Source organism: Schistocerca serialis, chromosome 3, assembly GCF_023864345.2.
Source record: "Schistocerca serialis cubense isolate TAMUIC-IGC-003099 chromosome 3, iqSchSeri2.2, whole genome shotgun sequence".
Taxonomy (NCBI): domain Eukaryota; kingdom Metazoa; phylum Arthropoda; class Insecta; order Orthoptera; family Acrididae; genus Schistocerca; species Schistocerca serialis.
This window is the reverse complement of record NC_064640.1, coordinates 380,690,654-380,708,583: the sequence shown is the minus strand read 5'-3', so window position 1 is coordinate 380,708,583 and position 17,930 is coordinate 380,690,654. Positions and strand designations below refer to the sequence as shown.

At 38.1% G+C, this 17,930-nt stretch overlaps 1 protein-coding gene across 3 annotated transcripts in view; it reads right to left on the bottom strand.

Annotated features, from left to right (window-relative positions):
* LOC126470218 (ATP-dependent helicase brm) overlaps nt 1-17,930 on the bottom strand; it is a 386,916-nt gene that overhangs the window by 190,219 nt on the left and 178,767 nt on the right. For all 3 annotated transcript variants that reach the window (XM_050097899.1, XM_050097901.1, XM_050097900.1), the window contains 3 exons: nt 13,654-13,850; nt 13,351-13,492; nt 7,909-8,032 (listed from right to left, as the gene is read on the bottom strand). In XM_050097899.1, coding sequence (XP_049953856.1) covers nt 7,909-8,032; nt 13,351-13,492; nt 13,654-13,850 — 463 coding nt within the window. The remainder of the gene's footprint in view (nt 1-7,908; nt 8,033-13,350; nt 13,493-13,653; nt 13,851-17,930) is intronic.

Here is a 17,930-nt window from a genome sequence, read left to right as displayed (position 1 = left end):
GGGTATTTCACCTGTCTCATACATCTTGCTTGCCAGATGGTAGAGTTTTGTCAGGACTGGCTATCCCAAGGCCGTCAGTAGTTCTAATGGAATGTTGTCTACTCCTGGGGCCTTGTTTCGATGCAGGTCTCTCAGTGCTCTGTCAAACTCTTCACACAGTATCGTATCTCCCATTTCATCTTGATCTACATCCCCATCCATTTCCATAATATTGTCCTCAAGTACATCGCCCTTGTATAGAGCCTTTGTATACTCCTTCCACCTTTCTGATTTCCCTCTTTTGCTTAGTACTGGGTTTCCATCTGAGCTCTTGATATTCATACAAGTGACTCTCTTTTCTCCAAAGGCATCTTTAATTTTCCTGTAGGCAGTATCTATCTTGCCCCTAGTGAGGTAAGCCTCTACATCCTTACATTTGTCCTCTAGCCATCCCTGCTTAGCCATTTTGCACTTCCTGTCGATCTCATTTTTGAGATGTTTGTATTCCTTTTTGCCTGCTTCATTTATTGCATTTTATATTTTCTCCTTTCATCAATTAAATTCAATATTTCTTCTGTTACCCAAGGATTTCTACTAGCCCTCGTCTTTTTACCTACTTGATCCTCTGCTGCCTTCACTACTTCATCCCTCAGAGCTACCCATTCTTCTTCTACTGTATTTCTTTCTCCCATTCCTGTCAATTGTTCCCGTATGCTCTCCCTGAAACTCTGTACAACCTCTGGATTAGTCAGTTTATCCAGGTCCCATCTCCTTAAATTCCCACCTTTTTGCAGTTTCTTCTGTTTTAATCTACAGTTCATAACCAATGTCTTATATAGGCATTGCCAATTACAGCACCATATTCTTTATTTGAATACACATGCCTATACCAGTTTCTGTGGCACTTCAGTGTATTTACGGTTGACATTCCCGTGGCTTCTTAGGTACTAGTATACTGAATTATACACTGCTTGACAGTGCCTAAGTAACAACTGACGTTTGCTAAGGAACAACTGCCAAGTGCTATGGTACAACTGACAACTGCTGTGGAACAACTGATCAATGATAATAAAAGGACATTTGGAAGGTGGGATGTGGTCACTATAGAGAAGCCCACGCACAAATGCTCTGTAGGCATCTGACAGTTCATGCACTACAGTGTCTAACAAAGGATGTTGTGGAACTGATTAGTGCAACATCATGTGTGGTACAGCTATATGTCTACATGACATCATTTGAGTGCTTAAGATCATGGAAAAGGCTGAAGGTGGAAATGCTATGTGAAAACGTACTGGTGATCGTAGATGGACCACCAAGCTTCAAGAGGATTGATATGTAGCCCTAGTGACGAAAAGAAACAGACATCTCACTCCTAGACGGATCACTGCAGCTCTTTCAACCACTACTGGTATACGTGTCTCTGCCAGAATCATGTCACTGTGATTAAATCATGCTTGTTGTTATACTCGGAAGCCTCTCAAATGCATACCACTTCAACTATGCTATTGCTGAGAAAGAGTTTGTTGGTGTAGGCAGCATGCTGATTGGGGTCAGCAACAGTGATCTAGAATGATATCCTCTGACGAATCCCATTTCATCGTGGAAAGTTATTCTCGACATCAGTGTGGAGAAAGGGAGGCGGAACATATTACACACCACAGAATGTTAATGAACATCAATGGTATGGCCTGGGCAGTATGATGTGGGCAGACATTATGAACAACAGCCAAACAATGACATATATTTTTGTGCGAGGTAATGTTACAGAACAGCAGTATTGCAGAGAGATTATTCTGGGTCATGTTTACGGATTTGTTTAAGTGTGCGGTAGGTCCTGACTTTCTGTTTATGGACAACAATGCCCACCCACACAGGGCCGTAGAGGTGTGGGACACACTGGAAAGTCAAGGTACTGAACATATAGAATTGCCTGTGTACTCCCCAGACTTAAACCCCTACAGCGCCTCTTAGGGATGTTCTTGGCAGATTTGTTTCTCAACAAATATTACCTCTTCGAAACATGCTACAACTGAAAACTGCCTTGAGAGAGGAGTGGGACAATATCCCCCAAAGCCTGCTGAAGTTTGATAACCAGCATGAATAAAAGGTGGCAAATGAGCATCAATGCCCAAGAAAGGCATATTGTTTACTGAGAGTCAGACCTTGACCTCTATGTTGTGAGCCTGGCCTGTGTCAAATACAAATGTTATTTATGTCTATCATCCTGCTTTCCAGTTTGGTGAAATTTGTACCATTTTTCATAATAAATATACCACTCCACCTCTACTACATATGTACTGTGTTTCATGTCACACGTCATTGTCTGTGATTATTCCTGTCCAACAATGTCTCTGCTCCTTAAAAACTGTCAAGCAATGTATGAACTTCACTGTGGGTGTAACTGTAAGATGTTATACATTGAGCTCTGGTGTGGAACTATACCAGAAACTTTATACAGTGTTACTGAGCTCACTAAGCATTTTAGAATCAGTATGTATAATTGGAACTTGACATGAACCAACCAAGCTACTTACCTGAAGACTTGCAAACACGTGCAGTTATTAACATTTGGGGCATTCAGAGCACAAAGGAAACAAGTTCAAATTTTTGTCATTTTGGACTTATTCCACTTTTAAGTACTATTTATGAAGCTACATGCAGAAAATAAAAGATTCATGTCCAGATATTGTAAATAACTGTTATAGAATTGGCAGCATTGCTGTGCATGGAGGGAAGCAGTCTTCTGTTCAGAGCAAAATGGGAACATGTCCATTTTCACAGTATGCTTGGTTTGTTTTGTTGGTGTGCGAGCTCTAATTAAGGTAGATTTATGATTATGATTAATTTGTCTGAAAACACGGAAGATAACACATCGGAATATCAGCGTTCTAGTTCAGGTTGTTTAATAATTACTATGAAAATTTGGCAAGTGATATTAAACAAATGAGTTAATAACCAGACAAGACTGTTGAGGTTAATTGCATGATAGCAGTATTTTTATGTTTGCTTTTATTTTTTTAATGTTTTGTACCTAAAATGTAAGACATAAAATATTACATGGTACTTTTGCAGTCATTGTATGCTACATCATCACAGTTTTCTTTTGATCCACGAGAGAAAAAAATCTGCTGATGAAGGTAATGCTTCTGCAGCAGCAGACAACAATATCTGCAATCAAGATGGAGCACAGAGAAGAAGAGTAAGATTTTTTCATCATGCTGGGAAGTGGGAGAAGAGTATTAGGCAATGGCAATGGAATTGTGAGCAGATGTATGCTACACGGCAGGGCATAGGAGTTCCAGCTAAAAGCCTTCCTGCTAACATCCCCTGCTGCAAATTGCAATGCCACAATCAACTTAAAGATGAAGAGACATAATATATATTTGATTCCTTCTGGAAACTTAGTGATTGCAGTCGACAAAATGTGAACCTTTGGGGATTTGTTCTGTCAGGCCAGATTTTGAGGTCTTGGAAAACAGATGGTTCCGGAAATCCTAACTGTGTTGGATTCAAATTTTTGTTAAGGTTTGGAGTGAAAGCTGTATAGGCATTTAATAAGTATTTTTTGAATATCTTTAAAATTCGTAGGAAAAGGCTGTGTATATGTATGAGTAAAGATGAAGTTTTTAGTGTACCAGGTGGCTGGGGCAGGAAGAAGGCAACCAATAAAATTGATGGTACTAGAGGTGTTAACATACAGCAACCTTCCAAAGACATTACACTCTAGAGAAGAATCCAGAAAGGAAATATCTACAGTGTGATTTAATGATTCAGAAAATGTATGCATTATATGTACAGAAATGTGAGGATGAACCTGAAATACCATTGGAAAAGAAATACTATTATAATGTGTTTAGCATTAAATTTAATTAGCACTTTAAGCCATCCTACAGACACCTACCACATGTTATAAAATGGAATGATTCAGAAAATGTATGCATTATATGTACAGAAATGTGAGGATGAACCTGAAATACCATTGGAAAAGAAATACTATTATAATGTGTTTAGCATTAAATTTAATTAGCACTTTAAGCCATCCTACGGACACCTACCACATGTTATAAAATGGAATGGCAACTTAAATGTGAACAGAACACTGAAAAGAGAGCTGCTTTACAGACTGCCAAAAATATCCATCTAGCAAACGCAGATCAATCAAACCAATGTTTTGAAGTAGATGAACCTTATGTCATTGTATTTGACTTGCAAAAAGCCCTCATGTTCCCAAATATACCTACCTCAATAGCTTATTATAAAAGAAATGTTTTTGCAATTTTGGAATATTTTCTGTTAATTCGGGAAATCATTCAGGTACACATGGTCTGAAACTGAGAGATGAAGGGGTTCTCTAAAGCTAATTTCAAGTTTGGTGCATCATCTCAAAGCACATACCTCTGCTCATAATAAAGTAATATTATACTCAGACACTTGTTCTGGCCAAAACAGCAGCATTAAAAGGTTTTTGGCTCTCATGAAGTAATGTCAAGATCCAAACACGAATGCCTCAGTCGCTGATTGCAAATTCATCATATCACGGCATTCTTACATACCTAGTAATAGTGAGTTTGGTTTAGTGGAGAAAATTTCACATATTTATGCACCAAATGATTGGATGGATATTGTTAGATAGACAAAGAAAATGCACCCAAGATCTGAGGACAGTGAAATGAGTATCTTGGATTTTTTATCCACAGGAAACTTTTAGAGAATTCAATAACAAACAGAAAAAAGGTTGACAGTTATGGCATCAACAGGTTGACTAAAATGACTTTTTACTCGATACAATACAGAATGAGTCATCTTTCAATGTACAATTGACTGTAAACTTTGGTACAGATGTCTAATACAGGTTGCACTGCTAGATCTGACTAACAAGGGGAGGCCACGATGTTTGGATTATGGATTTACCCCAGACTTTGTAAACTTTTCATAGTCCATTAGTACAACATAACATGCAAGTAGTAAGATGTACTACTTAGGTGATTTTGAGAAAATCACATGAAAAGTTTTACGTGTCAATGATGTACCAGTGCATTGTGACACTGAGCACAAGATGGCACGGTCATGTGGTTAGTGTTCAAGTTCTGTAATGGCTGGATTGACTCTCTCTCTCTCTCTCTCTCTCTCTCTCTCTCTCTCTCTCTCTCTCTCTCTCTCTCTTAAAAAAAAAAAAAAACAGTAATATTATTTTGTACATATTACATTTGAAAGGTAATGTTATGAAAAGACATGTATTTTCATGAACTTTTATTGAATTTCCAATGTTACTTAGCCGTTTACTAAATTTTATTGTTACAACAAATATTATGTGACCTTTCTTTGTATATACCAGTTAAAAACTTTATCACGCGCCTTTAAACTTGTTTATATTTGATAGACAATGAACGAGAAATTGCTTCTCGTGAAGATGCTACTAAAATACATTCAATCGTACATCAGAAATTTTCGGCACTGATATTTACGAAAATACTACGTTACGCACAGTTTGCATCCAAACTGTAGGAAGAAACAGAAGTTTTTCATACTGTCAACGAGCTTTGTTATTCCTTAGAACCTCGGAAGATTTCTTGTGTATGTGGGGAAATTGCATTCATTTGATGCAGTAGGTGCCATTTTAATTTGTATTTTTTTATGTCTGTATGAAAAATATTATCCTGCAACATGTAATGTCAAAAGCACATCCACACTCATATTCTGACATACTGTAACTCATTGTATAATTAAATAAAGTTATTTACACATTTATTTATTGATGTTTGACGTGGGCATTCCAAGCCTGTCCCCCAACATTCAAATCCGTGTCTGCAGATTGAAGCATTCAGGTGCAAAGCAGCTATCGGTACCATCACCAATTGCAGGTATAGGGGTTTTTGAAAATCACAACAGGCATACATTTGCAAGAAAACTTTGTGTGTCTGGCTGTTTACTTGTAATATTTGTTGTGATAATATAAATGAGCAAACAATCAAATAAAATTGGAAATTCAATTAGCTTTCAATGTATATATGTACAAAATAACACGACTGGGGTGGGGGGAGGGTAGGGGGGAGGTAGGGAGAAGGGGGGGGTGGGGAGGGGGGAGAGAGAGGGAGAGGGGGGAGAGGGAGGGAGGGAGAGAGAGAGAGAGAGAGAGAGAGAGAGAGAGAGAGAGAGAGAGAGAACATGTAAAAAAACTTCTCTTGTGAATTTCTCAAAATCCCTAAATAGTATGCCTTCTACTTTCACATTATGTTGTCCTAATGAACTACTATCAGTGTATGTAGTTTGAAGTAAATCTGTGATCCAAACATTGTGAGTTCCCCTTGTAAGGTGATGCTGTCATCGTAAGCAATGACTGCAGACTGAGATGAGTGACACTGTACTCTGACATAAATACTCTTCCAGCAGTCGCAGCATATGGAAACTTTTGAGGCTTTGCCTATGCCAACATCTCTCATTTGTTGCTGCATCAGGCAATGACTGTCTGCACTTGTGGTTCCATCATGAGGTACCAACTTTGCCGTGGGACCTTGTTCTTTGCACAACACCAGTTACATCATAAAACAGAATGTCCTTTTAATCTGTTTTTTAAGCAGACTCTAAACCCTGATGTGCATTTTGATGAAGTTGACTTAAGAAAGAAGTCTAGCCACCCCTTGACATACTTCTGTGACATCCAACAGTGCCATTTTGCGCCAAACATCTATCATTAACAAAAGCGATGAAAAAGGACACGGAAACTTTGCTGCTATGCATTCCACCTGTGCATTACCATTTTTTCAAGAACCTACCACATGACTCTGCCACAAGAGCTTCCTCGGCTTTGCAAGAGCAAGCAGATGAAAATTAATACTTTTTCTCTGAATCTGAATTGCATAACTTCCTGGTTGGAAATATGAAATTATAATTACACATTCAAGAAATGTATTTTCTTTGAATACAAGTCCAAAATTTTACTTTTCTATTGTTGCTGGCATGTAATAACACTTAAATTTACCCTTCTTCAGTGTGAGAATACATTATACAAAATCTTTGCTATCACTCAAACATTTTAAAATGCTGTAAAATGTTTCCTGTAACTAATTATTCAGTGATAACTTTGTGTCTGTTTTTCTCACAATTTTCTTATTGTGACTTGATTCCCTTGTGCTCTGAACACCCCATTTGTTTCACCAGTGGTACTGGCAAATGGAAAATTAATGAATAATTTAGATCATTCAGTCAAGCTATTCATGCTGTACCACCTGCGGTTACAAGTTGTGGGCTATTATTTGTAGAGTAGATTCCATGAACCAAATACATATAATTTACAGACTACACAGATCTACTGGTAGAACAAGGGATAAATGCAAGTGTGTGTGATCCACCACTATGCCATTTGTGATACACCATTGCATGTTATCCCAACAGTAAATAAGATGAACTTTTGTTATGATGGTTCCAATAGAGAGAGAGAGAGAGAGAGAGAGAGAGAGAGAGAGAGAGAGAGAGAGAGAGAGAGAGAGCTCCATAAGAGATGAGGCACCGCTGAAGATAAAATAAATGACAGGGATGATTTCAGAAGGATGGAGGAAAGCTATCAGAGTTTTATGGTGGAATCATTCGAAAGATGCTGGAAGGATTTCAAAGTCAGCTGCAAACAAGGACTAGAGGCTCAAATTGAGACTGTTCGTTAACATACAGTCCACAGAGGCTGAAGAAGGGGGAGGAGGAGAAAAAGAAAGAATAAGTTATATGGCAGCACATAGACATTTATTTGCTTTTGTAGCTTCATTTCATGGCATGCTGTACTGCTATATTTATGTTTCCAATTTAATACATCAACATAAAAAAAAAAAAAAATCTTACAGAACTGAAAGATAATCTATACACCTAGTAAATATAGATCATTTCATTCCAGTATATCTATCTGCGTCACACATCAGCAGTGGTTTCTGCAACACTTACCACTAGAAGTTTCAATGACAGTGACACGAGTATCAGATGATTGAGAGTTTTCATCAGTCTGACCTTCTAGTGTGTCACCTTCTCCTTCTGCATTTTTCTTCTTCTTCTTCTTCCTTTTCTTTTTCTGAAAAAGGTTGTTGATATCAGCTATTAATATGCACATTAATATCTTCGAAAATTGCAAAACTAAGAAGAATACAGGTGACTGAGATGCATCTTTCTACCACCTACAAGGAATATGAAGAAAGGCATGAAGTACATTACTTAACTTGAAAATTCAACATAGTGTACAGCTCCTTCATGTTGTAGTCAGAACCTATAATAAAAACCCTGCCCCATTTGAATTCCCTTACATGCTCACATCAACAAGGTATACTGACACACACTTCAACATTTCCATTACATCCAACAGTCTTCATTAACTACCTCTGGCATAATGTTGACTTCTCTGGTCATATAAGAGAGTGAAGATCTAGCCTACCAGTATGCCATCCCTCTGCAATCCAATCACTTATTGTTAGTACGCTACTTCTATCTACATGACTACTCTGCAATTCACACTTACGTGCCTGGCAGAGGGTTCTTTGAACCACTTTCACTCCATTTCTCTACCGTTCCACTCTGTAAAGGCAAGCAGGAAAAATGAACACTTTAATCCCTCTGAGCGAGCTCTGATTTATTTTATTACAATGATAATTTCTTCCACTGTAGATGGATGTCAACAAAATCCCGGCATTAGTCTGTAGCGATTTAGGGAAATCACAGAAAACCTAAATCAGGATGGCCAGACGCGGGATTAAACCATCGTCCTCCCGAATGCGACTGTTTTCCAATATCATCAAAGAGATATAAATAGGAAAGTAGTTGTACAGGTATGGACAAATTTATACATGAAGTGGTCAGTAGTATGGCTGTATGAGGGTATCAGAATACAGAAGTAGTGCAGACTTTCCTACAACCATTAAAATCAGAGCAGATCTACATCACAAAATTGAACCCAAGGGCTTGGAAATGTATATTCTCCACATTCTAAAAATCGTCAGTTTTCGAAGATCAGAAAATGTTAAGGACAAAAATTTCTGATGGTATGTCATGGATGACTGCATATTGGACAGAAATATGTTTCAGCAAGGAAGTGAAAGGATTTGTATTTTTTGAAATCAGGTGGAGTAAAAAGGAACTAAAAGTATTTTTGCAAACATTGCTACTTTAGAGCATTAAAAACCAAAGGTTGATTATCACATACCAATTCCAAATATCAAGTATCACTATCCCACGATGATGTTCTGTGAATAATTCCACTATTTTCACTTTGGGTTTTTAATGTCCCATCGACAATGAGGTCATTGGAGTACTTTCGCTTTTGTATCTCTGTTTCTTTTTATAAGCTCTCATCATTACTCCATCATATCCTGGTGTGTACATGTTGAATGATTTTCTCTGCTTCTTCCTATACTTATATTTCATTAGATGAAAAGAGAAATGTTTCGGAATAGTTCTTCAGACAGTCCCACTACTGTCTCCTGATTGATTGTAATGGTGATATCTGACTCCCTGAACAATGTGCTAAACATGTGCTTTTTTCCATTCTCTTCATGTTTCAATTTCTTTTAGTTCTCTGTCTTAGTGTTGTTTCATTACACTTTCTGACATGTAGTAAATATTCCTAAGGAGTTCCCACCCTCTCCCCCCCTCCCAATTCCCAGTAAATTCTGATACACTTCTGTCATTAAGCATTCTTAATTCTATTCCATTTGCCATCGTTAGTCTAGCTGGCTCTGGCATTTTGTTTCATTTTATGCCTTTAGTAATACCAACAGAATGATAGTTATATTTTCATTTCCCTGATTTATGTACGCAGTTTTTTCATTTTCTAGGGCCTTAAATATGAGTGTTAATTTTATTATTGTTATTGTATTCTTACTCATATGAATCAATTAATATAACAATGGAAAATCCAGACTCTCTACTTCTTAGTAGACTGTGGTTTTCAGATTTTTTAAAACTTATTCGATGCTGACATTGTCTGCTGATTTTCTGATTGTTGAATTGAGCTACTGTCCGAGAGACAAACAACTGGTATTGAAACAATCATGCAGCCACACAGCAATGTTTCTGGATATGGTGTATGGCATTCAGACTGCACTTCCTCAACTACCTGAGAAGCAGAAACAAGAACACTCAGACAGTGCATGTGTAAAGAAAATTTACAGTAGTGATTACTAACAGATAAACTTGTAAAACTGCTACAAGGAGTTCACTATCTACTGTGCTGAAGTACCTACCAGTTTCCAAGTTCAGAGGGTAGGGGGATGAGGTATTAACAAAAGTGAAGCTGCAAGGGCAGATTGTGAGTTGTGCTTTGATAGCTCAGTCAGTAGAGCACCTGCCCATGAAAGGTAAAGGTCTGAAGTTCGAGTAATAGTCTGGCACAGATTTTTAATCTGCCAAAAGTTTCATATCTAATAGTTATTAGTTATATGCAGTAATGGGAACAGCAGGATGTTTTATACAATATATAACTGAATAGGTCACACTACTCACTAAATTGAGGAGGCACCAGACAAGCACATAATAGAGGAAGTAGTATCTTTGTCAGAGCTAGAAAACACACACACACACACACACACACACACACACACACACAGAGAGAGAGAGAGAGAGAGAGAGAGAGAGAGAGAGAGAGAGAGAGAGAGAGACTGTTCCCTGATTTGTTATATTATATTTAATATCAGTCAGTATGTTAATGGTTATAATCTCATGAAATACTCTCAGATGTCTGCTCTGTCTATCATGCACTTTCTCCTTTATAGTCACAGCTGTCTTGCATTTACAGTAGTAGGAAAACTTCATTCCAGTTGCATTTAAAAAAATGACCAACTTTCTTCTCCACTGCTCAAACTATCACTCATGTATACCGAATGCATAATTAATATTTCAACAGACACTTGCCTCCACAACGCTTCTGTTCTTGGTTGCCTCCCTGTCAACACCCGCTCTGCTGTTCACAGTTTCCGTCAATATCTCAGTAGTGACACAAGGCACAGGTTTCACAAGCAGTTTCTCCAGTTCATTTTCATCCAAACATCTTCAATCATACCAAAAAGACAATGACAGGGAGGTAACCAGTCAATATTATGCCTGTATCTTTTCTCAGTTTCATTGATGGCTTGGTGTAATGATTTATTTTATGCTACAATTTTGAGCAGTATTTCCTTTGAGATTGACATCTCATTTCCTTGAATAAAAGTTTTCATCTTTCATTGCTTAACAACAAAATGATATGGGGAAATATCCCAACAATGACTGAAGACCTTACACAATTCATCACAAGGGAAATTTTGAATCCCTTCCAGAAAATTACACTATTCACCTGACGATAATTACTTTCTTATTAAAAAAACCTTATGCAACACAATTATTCAGCCTCATTTTTCGACATACATTGTCCTATCAGAGGTTCTGTCACTTCATACTTTACAGAATGAATGACTGGCACTGACTGAAGTCTCATTGTCACACAATATTGCTGAATTCACACCATCAACTACCACTGTAGAAATCTGCATCAGGATGTAACGATAAGTATCATTATGACAAATATTTGTTGTCCATTAACAACTAAGTAACTGAACACTAGGTCTTTCAGTGTTGTACCGAATAGAAATTTACTGCCGTTAACCAGATGATAAGGCAAAACACAAAATTTCAGAATTATTGGATGCCCCTTTCTCCGACAATATATATGACGATAATTGAAAGCTTTCTGGAATTCATCTAAAGCTGTTATTTTCTTCCTCCTTGGCTGCAAATTGTTCCTGGTGTCCATTTATTTGTTGTGCCAGTCTCATCACAATATATTTTGTATGCTTTTTTCCCTACTCCTTATACAGTGTTTTTGATTATTTTCAAAGTAGTTTCAATAAATGAGCAACAGAAAATAAGGGTTCAACATTCTGCTTCTTTTCTTCAAAGTACTCCCTCAATGAGAATACAAATTCGTGGCCTTATAGTGATGCATACTTTTCTTCCTCCACGTCACATGTTAGCCTTGCACTACTCATTGCCCTAGACCTACTTGAATAAACACTGAGACCACTACACATCAAATAAACCACAAAAAAACTCCTAGATGCAGCCAAGGAAAACAACAGCAGGTGTTTGATACACAAGACTCACTGCTACACAACTTCTATGCATTTTGTTTTGTAGTACAGCAACGTAACTCCTGCTATCTATTCCTGTGCCATCTCTCACTAGCAGGCTCCATACTGTCACTAGATCATAAAATGACACTGCTGATCTGTCAGTATCCAAGACTTGTTTCAACGACTGTAACACAGTAACTGCAAAAGCTGCTTGTGTGCCTGTCTTTTACATGTGACAGGAATTAAATAAATCATTAAAACAATTAAAATGCAAGTCAGAGTCAACAATTATCTATAACTTTCATTCTAAAATATATTTGTGCAGGCAATGGCAACATGTTCTTTGACAACAAATCTCATCATCTGCTGATAATTACTAGCTTTAACTTGCTTTCCAACAATGCACTGAAAGACCCTTTGTTGATGGTTGTTCCACTTGCCACATACTCTTAGTACAGGCCCAGCTACATTCCAAAAAATTTCACACAGTTTACAGATTCTTGAACTTTCTTTTCCTTTCCTTTAGTATACTGGGCATTTCCACTCCATAATTTTCCATTTTGATTGTGGCTCATAGGGGAGAGCCCACATTTCATCTCCAGTGGCTATCCTTCCCTGATGAAATGGTCACGTAAGTGCTGGCAGGTGTCAACACGAATGGCTGTCTTGGTAGTCAACACACAGAAAATTTATGGAAGCCAAGTTTGTCATGGATGTTTTGATAGGTAGAACTATGAATTATGTTCAAAGTTGACACTACCATATCAACAGTAGCTCTTGAGTTTGCTGAATCTTTCGGATTGTGGTGGACATCAAGAGATGTCCCATACCTATTGCATGTGACACATTTGTCCAATCAGTTTCAAACATTTTGATCCACAAATGAACACTTTTACGTGACACTGCACTTTCCATATATTGAGTTCAAAATCTACTAATTTTAGCCCCTTTCACCACTTTCAACAAAAGAAATTGAGTCACTGCTTGTGATTCCTCAATGGTGCAAACTACTAGCAGAGTGGACATGTTTACACCGTCACTGACAGAATGCAATTGAAGTGTCTGTGTTGAATGGTGCATACATGACTACAGTGGTACTAACTACAAGTGTAGAAGGCAATGTGAGAATCTGAGAGGCGTTTTATGATGAAAGTGTTGATAATTTTTTACTGTTCTTTATAAAATAATAATGATGATGATGATGATAATCACAACAATAATATTAGTGAGTGGAAGGACAATTTCTACAGATGCCTTTACCACGCCCAATAATTCTAAGCATATTATGACTTACCTTCTTCTGTTTCATTTCTTGCTGTTTTCGTTTCTGCTCTATTTTATGTTGCTTAACCATTTCGGTTAAATTTCCAATGTATTCATCTGTCTGTGACAGCAAGAATGCTAATCGTTTATCCTTTTTTTGGTCAATTAGTTTCCTACAAACATTGTAAGTGATTAGATTGAACATGCTTTACAATGGAGAAAAGCAGATTGTTTTACTTAAATAATGTATTATAATTATTCAAAAATCTCTACAATAAAGCTCACAGAACTTTATTATACACATATGTTAGACTAATTAGATCATAGAAATTACCGATATCCTTCCTCATCTTCAGCCATTAAGCGACGCATACGTTCCTTCTCAATGCGTTCTTGCTCTTTCTTCTGTTCCCGTTCAGCATTAGCATGGTAATTTAGGACAGCTTTGTTAAGTCTTGCTATTTTTGCTACATTATTTCGATGGTACTCTTTGAAATCCTTTCCATGTTGCAAGACAGATATGAGGAACTCCTGGACAAAGAAAGAAATATTATTATACATAAATATGAAATTGCTATTTATTACTTTGGTTTCTTATGATTACGTCCTTTCATGTGATCTAAACAGAACTGAATTAGTGAAATTTGTTACACAGATTACTAAGTGGTGCTTAGTACAGAAATGATACACTACATTATGACAACTACCAATGATATGAACAGTAATATACTTTTATAGGCTCTCACTGTGAAAAGCATATTCAATAATTCATGGTTTAGATATAACAAAAGCACCAATGAAATGATAGTTGAATAAAGCTACTTGGCAACAAATGTTTACATTAAATGATTGAAAGATGCGTCTGTCAAAAAATTCTTGTCGATATTACTGCAAGCTGTGGTGTGTGCAGTGTGGCGTAGTGATTGGCATCAGTGGAAGGCACGCTAAAGTTTGCCAGTTCAAGGTTAATCACCAGCAATTATTTATCAAGTCTGTTCTCGTTTTATGTTCTTGTCAGAAATAAATTTGCTTTCAGTGTTTAACTTCCCTGATGACACTGCCTTCAGATTTGAACTTGATTGTCATTTAGACATGACATGGTTTGGTGGAGACACGCCTAGTATTTCACAACACCTGCATTACCATGGTTCCAATTAGACAATGTAAAAGCCATTGCCTACATGGACAGGAACCAGAATAAAAGCAGTAAATTATTCTTAAGAGCTGTATATTCAGGAGACTGATGGATTCCAAAGCAGCAGCAAGCCAGGTGCACATCAGGCATGCGTCAGTGTTTTCTGTAGCTGCTGGTCAGGACCTGATGAAGTGGCTAAAAGGATTCAAGTAAGTTACCAAATACAATGGTTGGAATGACATGATGTGTGTGGCAAATGTGTACTTTTACTTGGATGGCACAGCCCAGCAATGGCTCAAGAACAATGAAGAACAGCTCAACAGATGGCATAAATTCTAGACTGAACTGAAGAAAATGTTTGGTTACAATCAACAGAAAGTCAATAATCAAAGAACACGACACAATGCTGTAGAGAAATGACATAGTCAGACATACAGAATGTTTTGGCCCTGTGCCACACTATGAATTGTAACACGATATAAACTGACAAAATCTCGCACTTTGTGAAAAGAGTCGCAGAAGACAAGTTCCAAGCTCTTGTCGTAAAGGATGTCAGGACAACAGAAGTATTCCTCAAGTTGTGCCGGCAAATCGAGGAAAGGCAGCAGAAAGAGTCGGACAAAAGAGGTGGGACCAACTGCTGGATGTTGTGACTATAGCAGTTGTGGAAGACCACCATGAGCTCACCTCTCTCATATGCCAGATAGTAAGAGAAGAGTTACAACAGTATATGGTAGCCAGAAATATCGGACACAAAAAGTAGTAGGCATGAATCTTGACCCAAATCATCAGGAGGTAACAGAAAAAGCTGAAGAAGGGGGGTACTGGTCTTCAGCACCAATCTCCACTACCAGCCGAAATTGCCAAATGAACAGATTCTGCCAATTCGGACTTATGCTGCAGCCATCAAATGACAACCAAGCAACCAACCAACACAGGTACAACCAACTCCTGTGCTAAGTGCAATTTCCTGCAGAAGAACTCACAGAGGACTACACGCCAGTATGTTTCCACTGCAGATGCCCTAAACAAATCGTACAGTAACGCAGAAAATTAAGGAAAGTTTCTCATGGAACGTAGAAAGAAGAGCTAAATTCTCGGAAACAATGAAAAACTTGTGGGCACATAAAAAGAACCAAAAGAACAAGAAGAACAGAAAATGAACCTTCTTTACTTAGAGTTTTCCACTCTGGGAGCTTTGTGACTAATAATAATAATAATAATAATAATAATAATAATTTAGTGTGGCTAAGTGGCTCGGTGCAAGTATTTTCATTGGATGCCACTCTAGCGACTTGCATGTCCCTTACCTACCCCAGTTCTTCAACCAGGGAAAGGGGACTGACAGTTTAGTGTGGAATCTGAACCCTGTGCTGTTTCTGGTGATTTCTTACATTGTTGAGAGGTGAAGACTAGATGAAAACAAAGACTGAAAAATCCATTGTTCAACCGAGATTTGATTATGCGACCTCTCAGTTTATGGTCACACACTTTACTGCTAGAATGCTATGTCCGACATAATGATACAGTCAACAAAACATTAACTAGTATGACCTCATTAATTGAGTGGGCAAGACCCCCCCTCCCCCCACCAAATGCATCAACTAAGTTTCTTTATTCTGCAGACCCTATGTCAATTAAACAATAGACTTCACAGTAGAAAATAAATCAACGCAACCCAAATTCCTTCAGAACTGTAACATCAACTATTATTGTAACTTAAGACATTTCAGATGAGCACTTTTGTTGCCACTACTATCTACCATGTCATAAAATGCAAAAACTATCAATTTTCTTATTTATTTGTGCATTTTATATTTTCCAGTAGGGTTAGGTTAGGTTGTTATTTCAATAAGTTAGTGAACAAAAGAAAATGAGATATGATAATAATCATATAAGTAGCTATAGTATAAGTGTAATTATTACAATGATGTCAGAACTTATAACATTATTATAAGAGCAACTTTCATATTATAACATTCGTCCCAAATGGGAATAATCATATACTCACAGCAGTAGTGCCTAAGGAATCAAATCTGGGTAAGGTGTAAAATGATCTGAGGAAGAGAAAAATAATATGGAAAGGGTAGAAAAGAGGCAATGAAATAAATGCGATAATCTGGTATGCAACACCCGGATATGTGCCGTGGTACCAGGCCACTGGAACACTACACTTCAAATTGTCCACCAAAGGCGTCTATGCAGGTCGGCCATAAGAGGACGACTGTGGTGGATCCCAGGACTTGTGCACATAGCACGGTGGCAGCGGTACCATTTACCAGAGTCCTCCTCTATTATAAGAAAGCGCAGCAAACATTCAGTCCCAGACGTAATCTTACCATTTACTTGTATCAGCTTCTATGTTTGTTGTTCATTTGTATGTGGATGAATAAACTTTGGTTAGTTGTGGCCACACTGTTATTTGTGTCTTGTGTTATAACACAATTGGTGATGAGTGTGGGGTTCACTTCTGTGTGATCTCTATTTAGCTGGTTCTCATGTCCATGAAGGGAGTGCTCAAGTCTCTCCTTGAGCAGCAGCAAGCTCTTATGGTTTCTATCACGAACTTGTCGGCCACACTGACTACACAGGCTTCCACACCATCATCGTACCCACCACCTTATTTGCCTTACAATGACGCACCCGAAGACTGGGAGGCTCGCAAGAAACGGCTTCGGTAACACTTTGTCGCTTTTGGTGTCACTGATGCAAACATGTGCAAGGTCTTGTTCCTTTCTTGGAGTTCTCCGCAAATCTACCATTTGTTGTGCCAGTTAGCTCCACTCCAGGAACCTGTGTCACTTTTGTTCGACAAAATGTGTAAGTTGTTGTCAAATTATGACAGTAAACCTATGCATGTTTCAGCAGTGCGTGTACAATTCTGTCATTATCAGAAACAGCCCCACAAGTCCTACTGGGCTGGGGAAGCCAAACTCCACAGCCTCAGTAGCAAATGTCAGTTTTTTACCGATGCTTAGCAAGATTCCTATGCTGGTTCTAGGGTCTGTGATGCTGCCATTCGTTGGATACCAACAATGAGGTGCAACAACATGTATTGCAGTAGGAGAATCCATCTTTGGCTAAAGTGTTAAATATTGCTCAATCTTTCAAGGTATCTTGTGCTGCAGGTGATCAGATTGAGGCCTGGTGTGACATTGCCCTGGTGGCTTCTGTTCCTGGTCATCGGGCATCAGCCAGTACTCAGGGGGAGAACAATGTGCCAGCCGGTCACACATAACCTCTACGCTGCATTGGACAGTGCCATGCCAACAACAACAGCAACCACCAAGCAATGGAGCACTCTGTCTTCCCATCTTGCCCATACTGTTTTGTGCAACATGTCATAGTCGAGTACCCAAAGCACTGGGAAATTTGCAACAACTGTAGGAAGGAGGACATATAGTGTCTATGTATCATTCCTGGCCCCCCTCCTGTGGACGTAATTGTACATCTCCAGTGCTTACGACTCACACAAA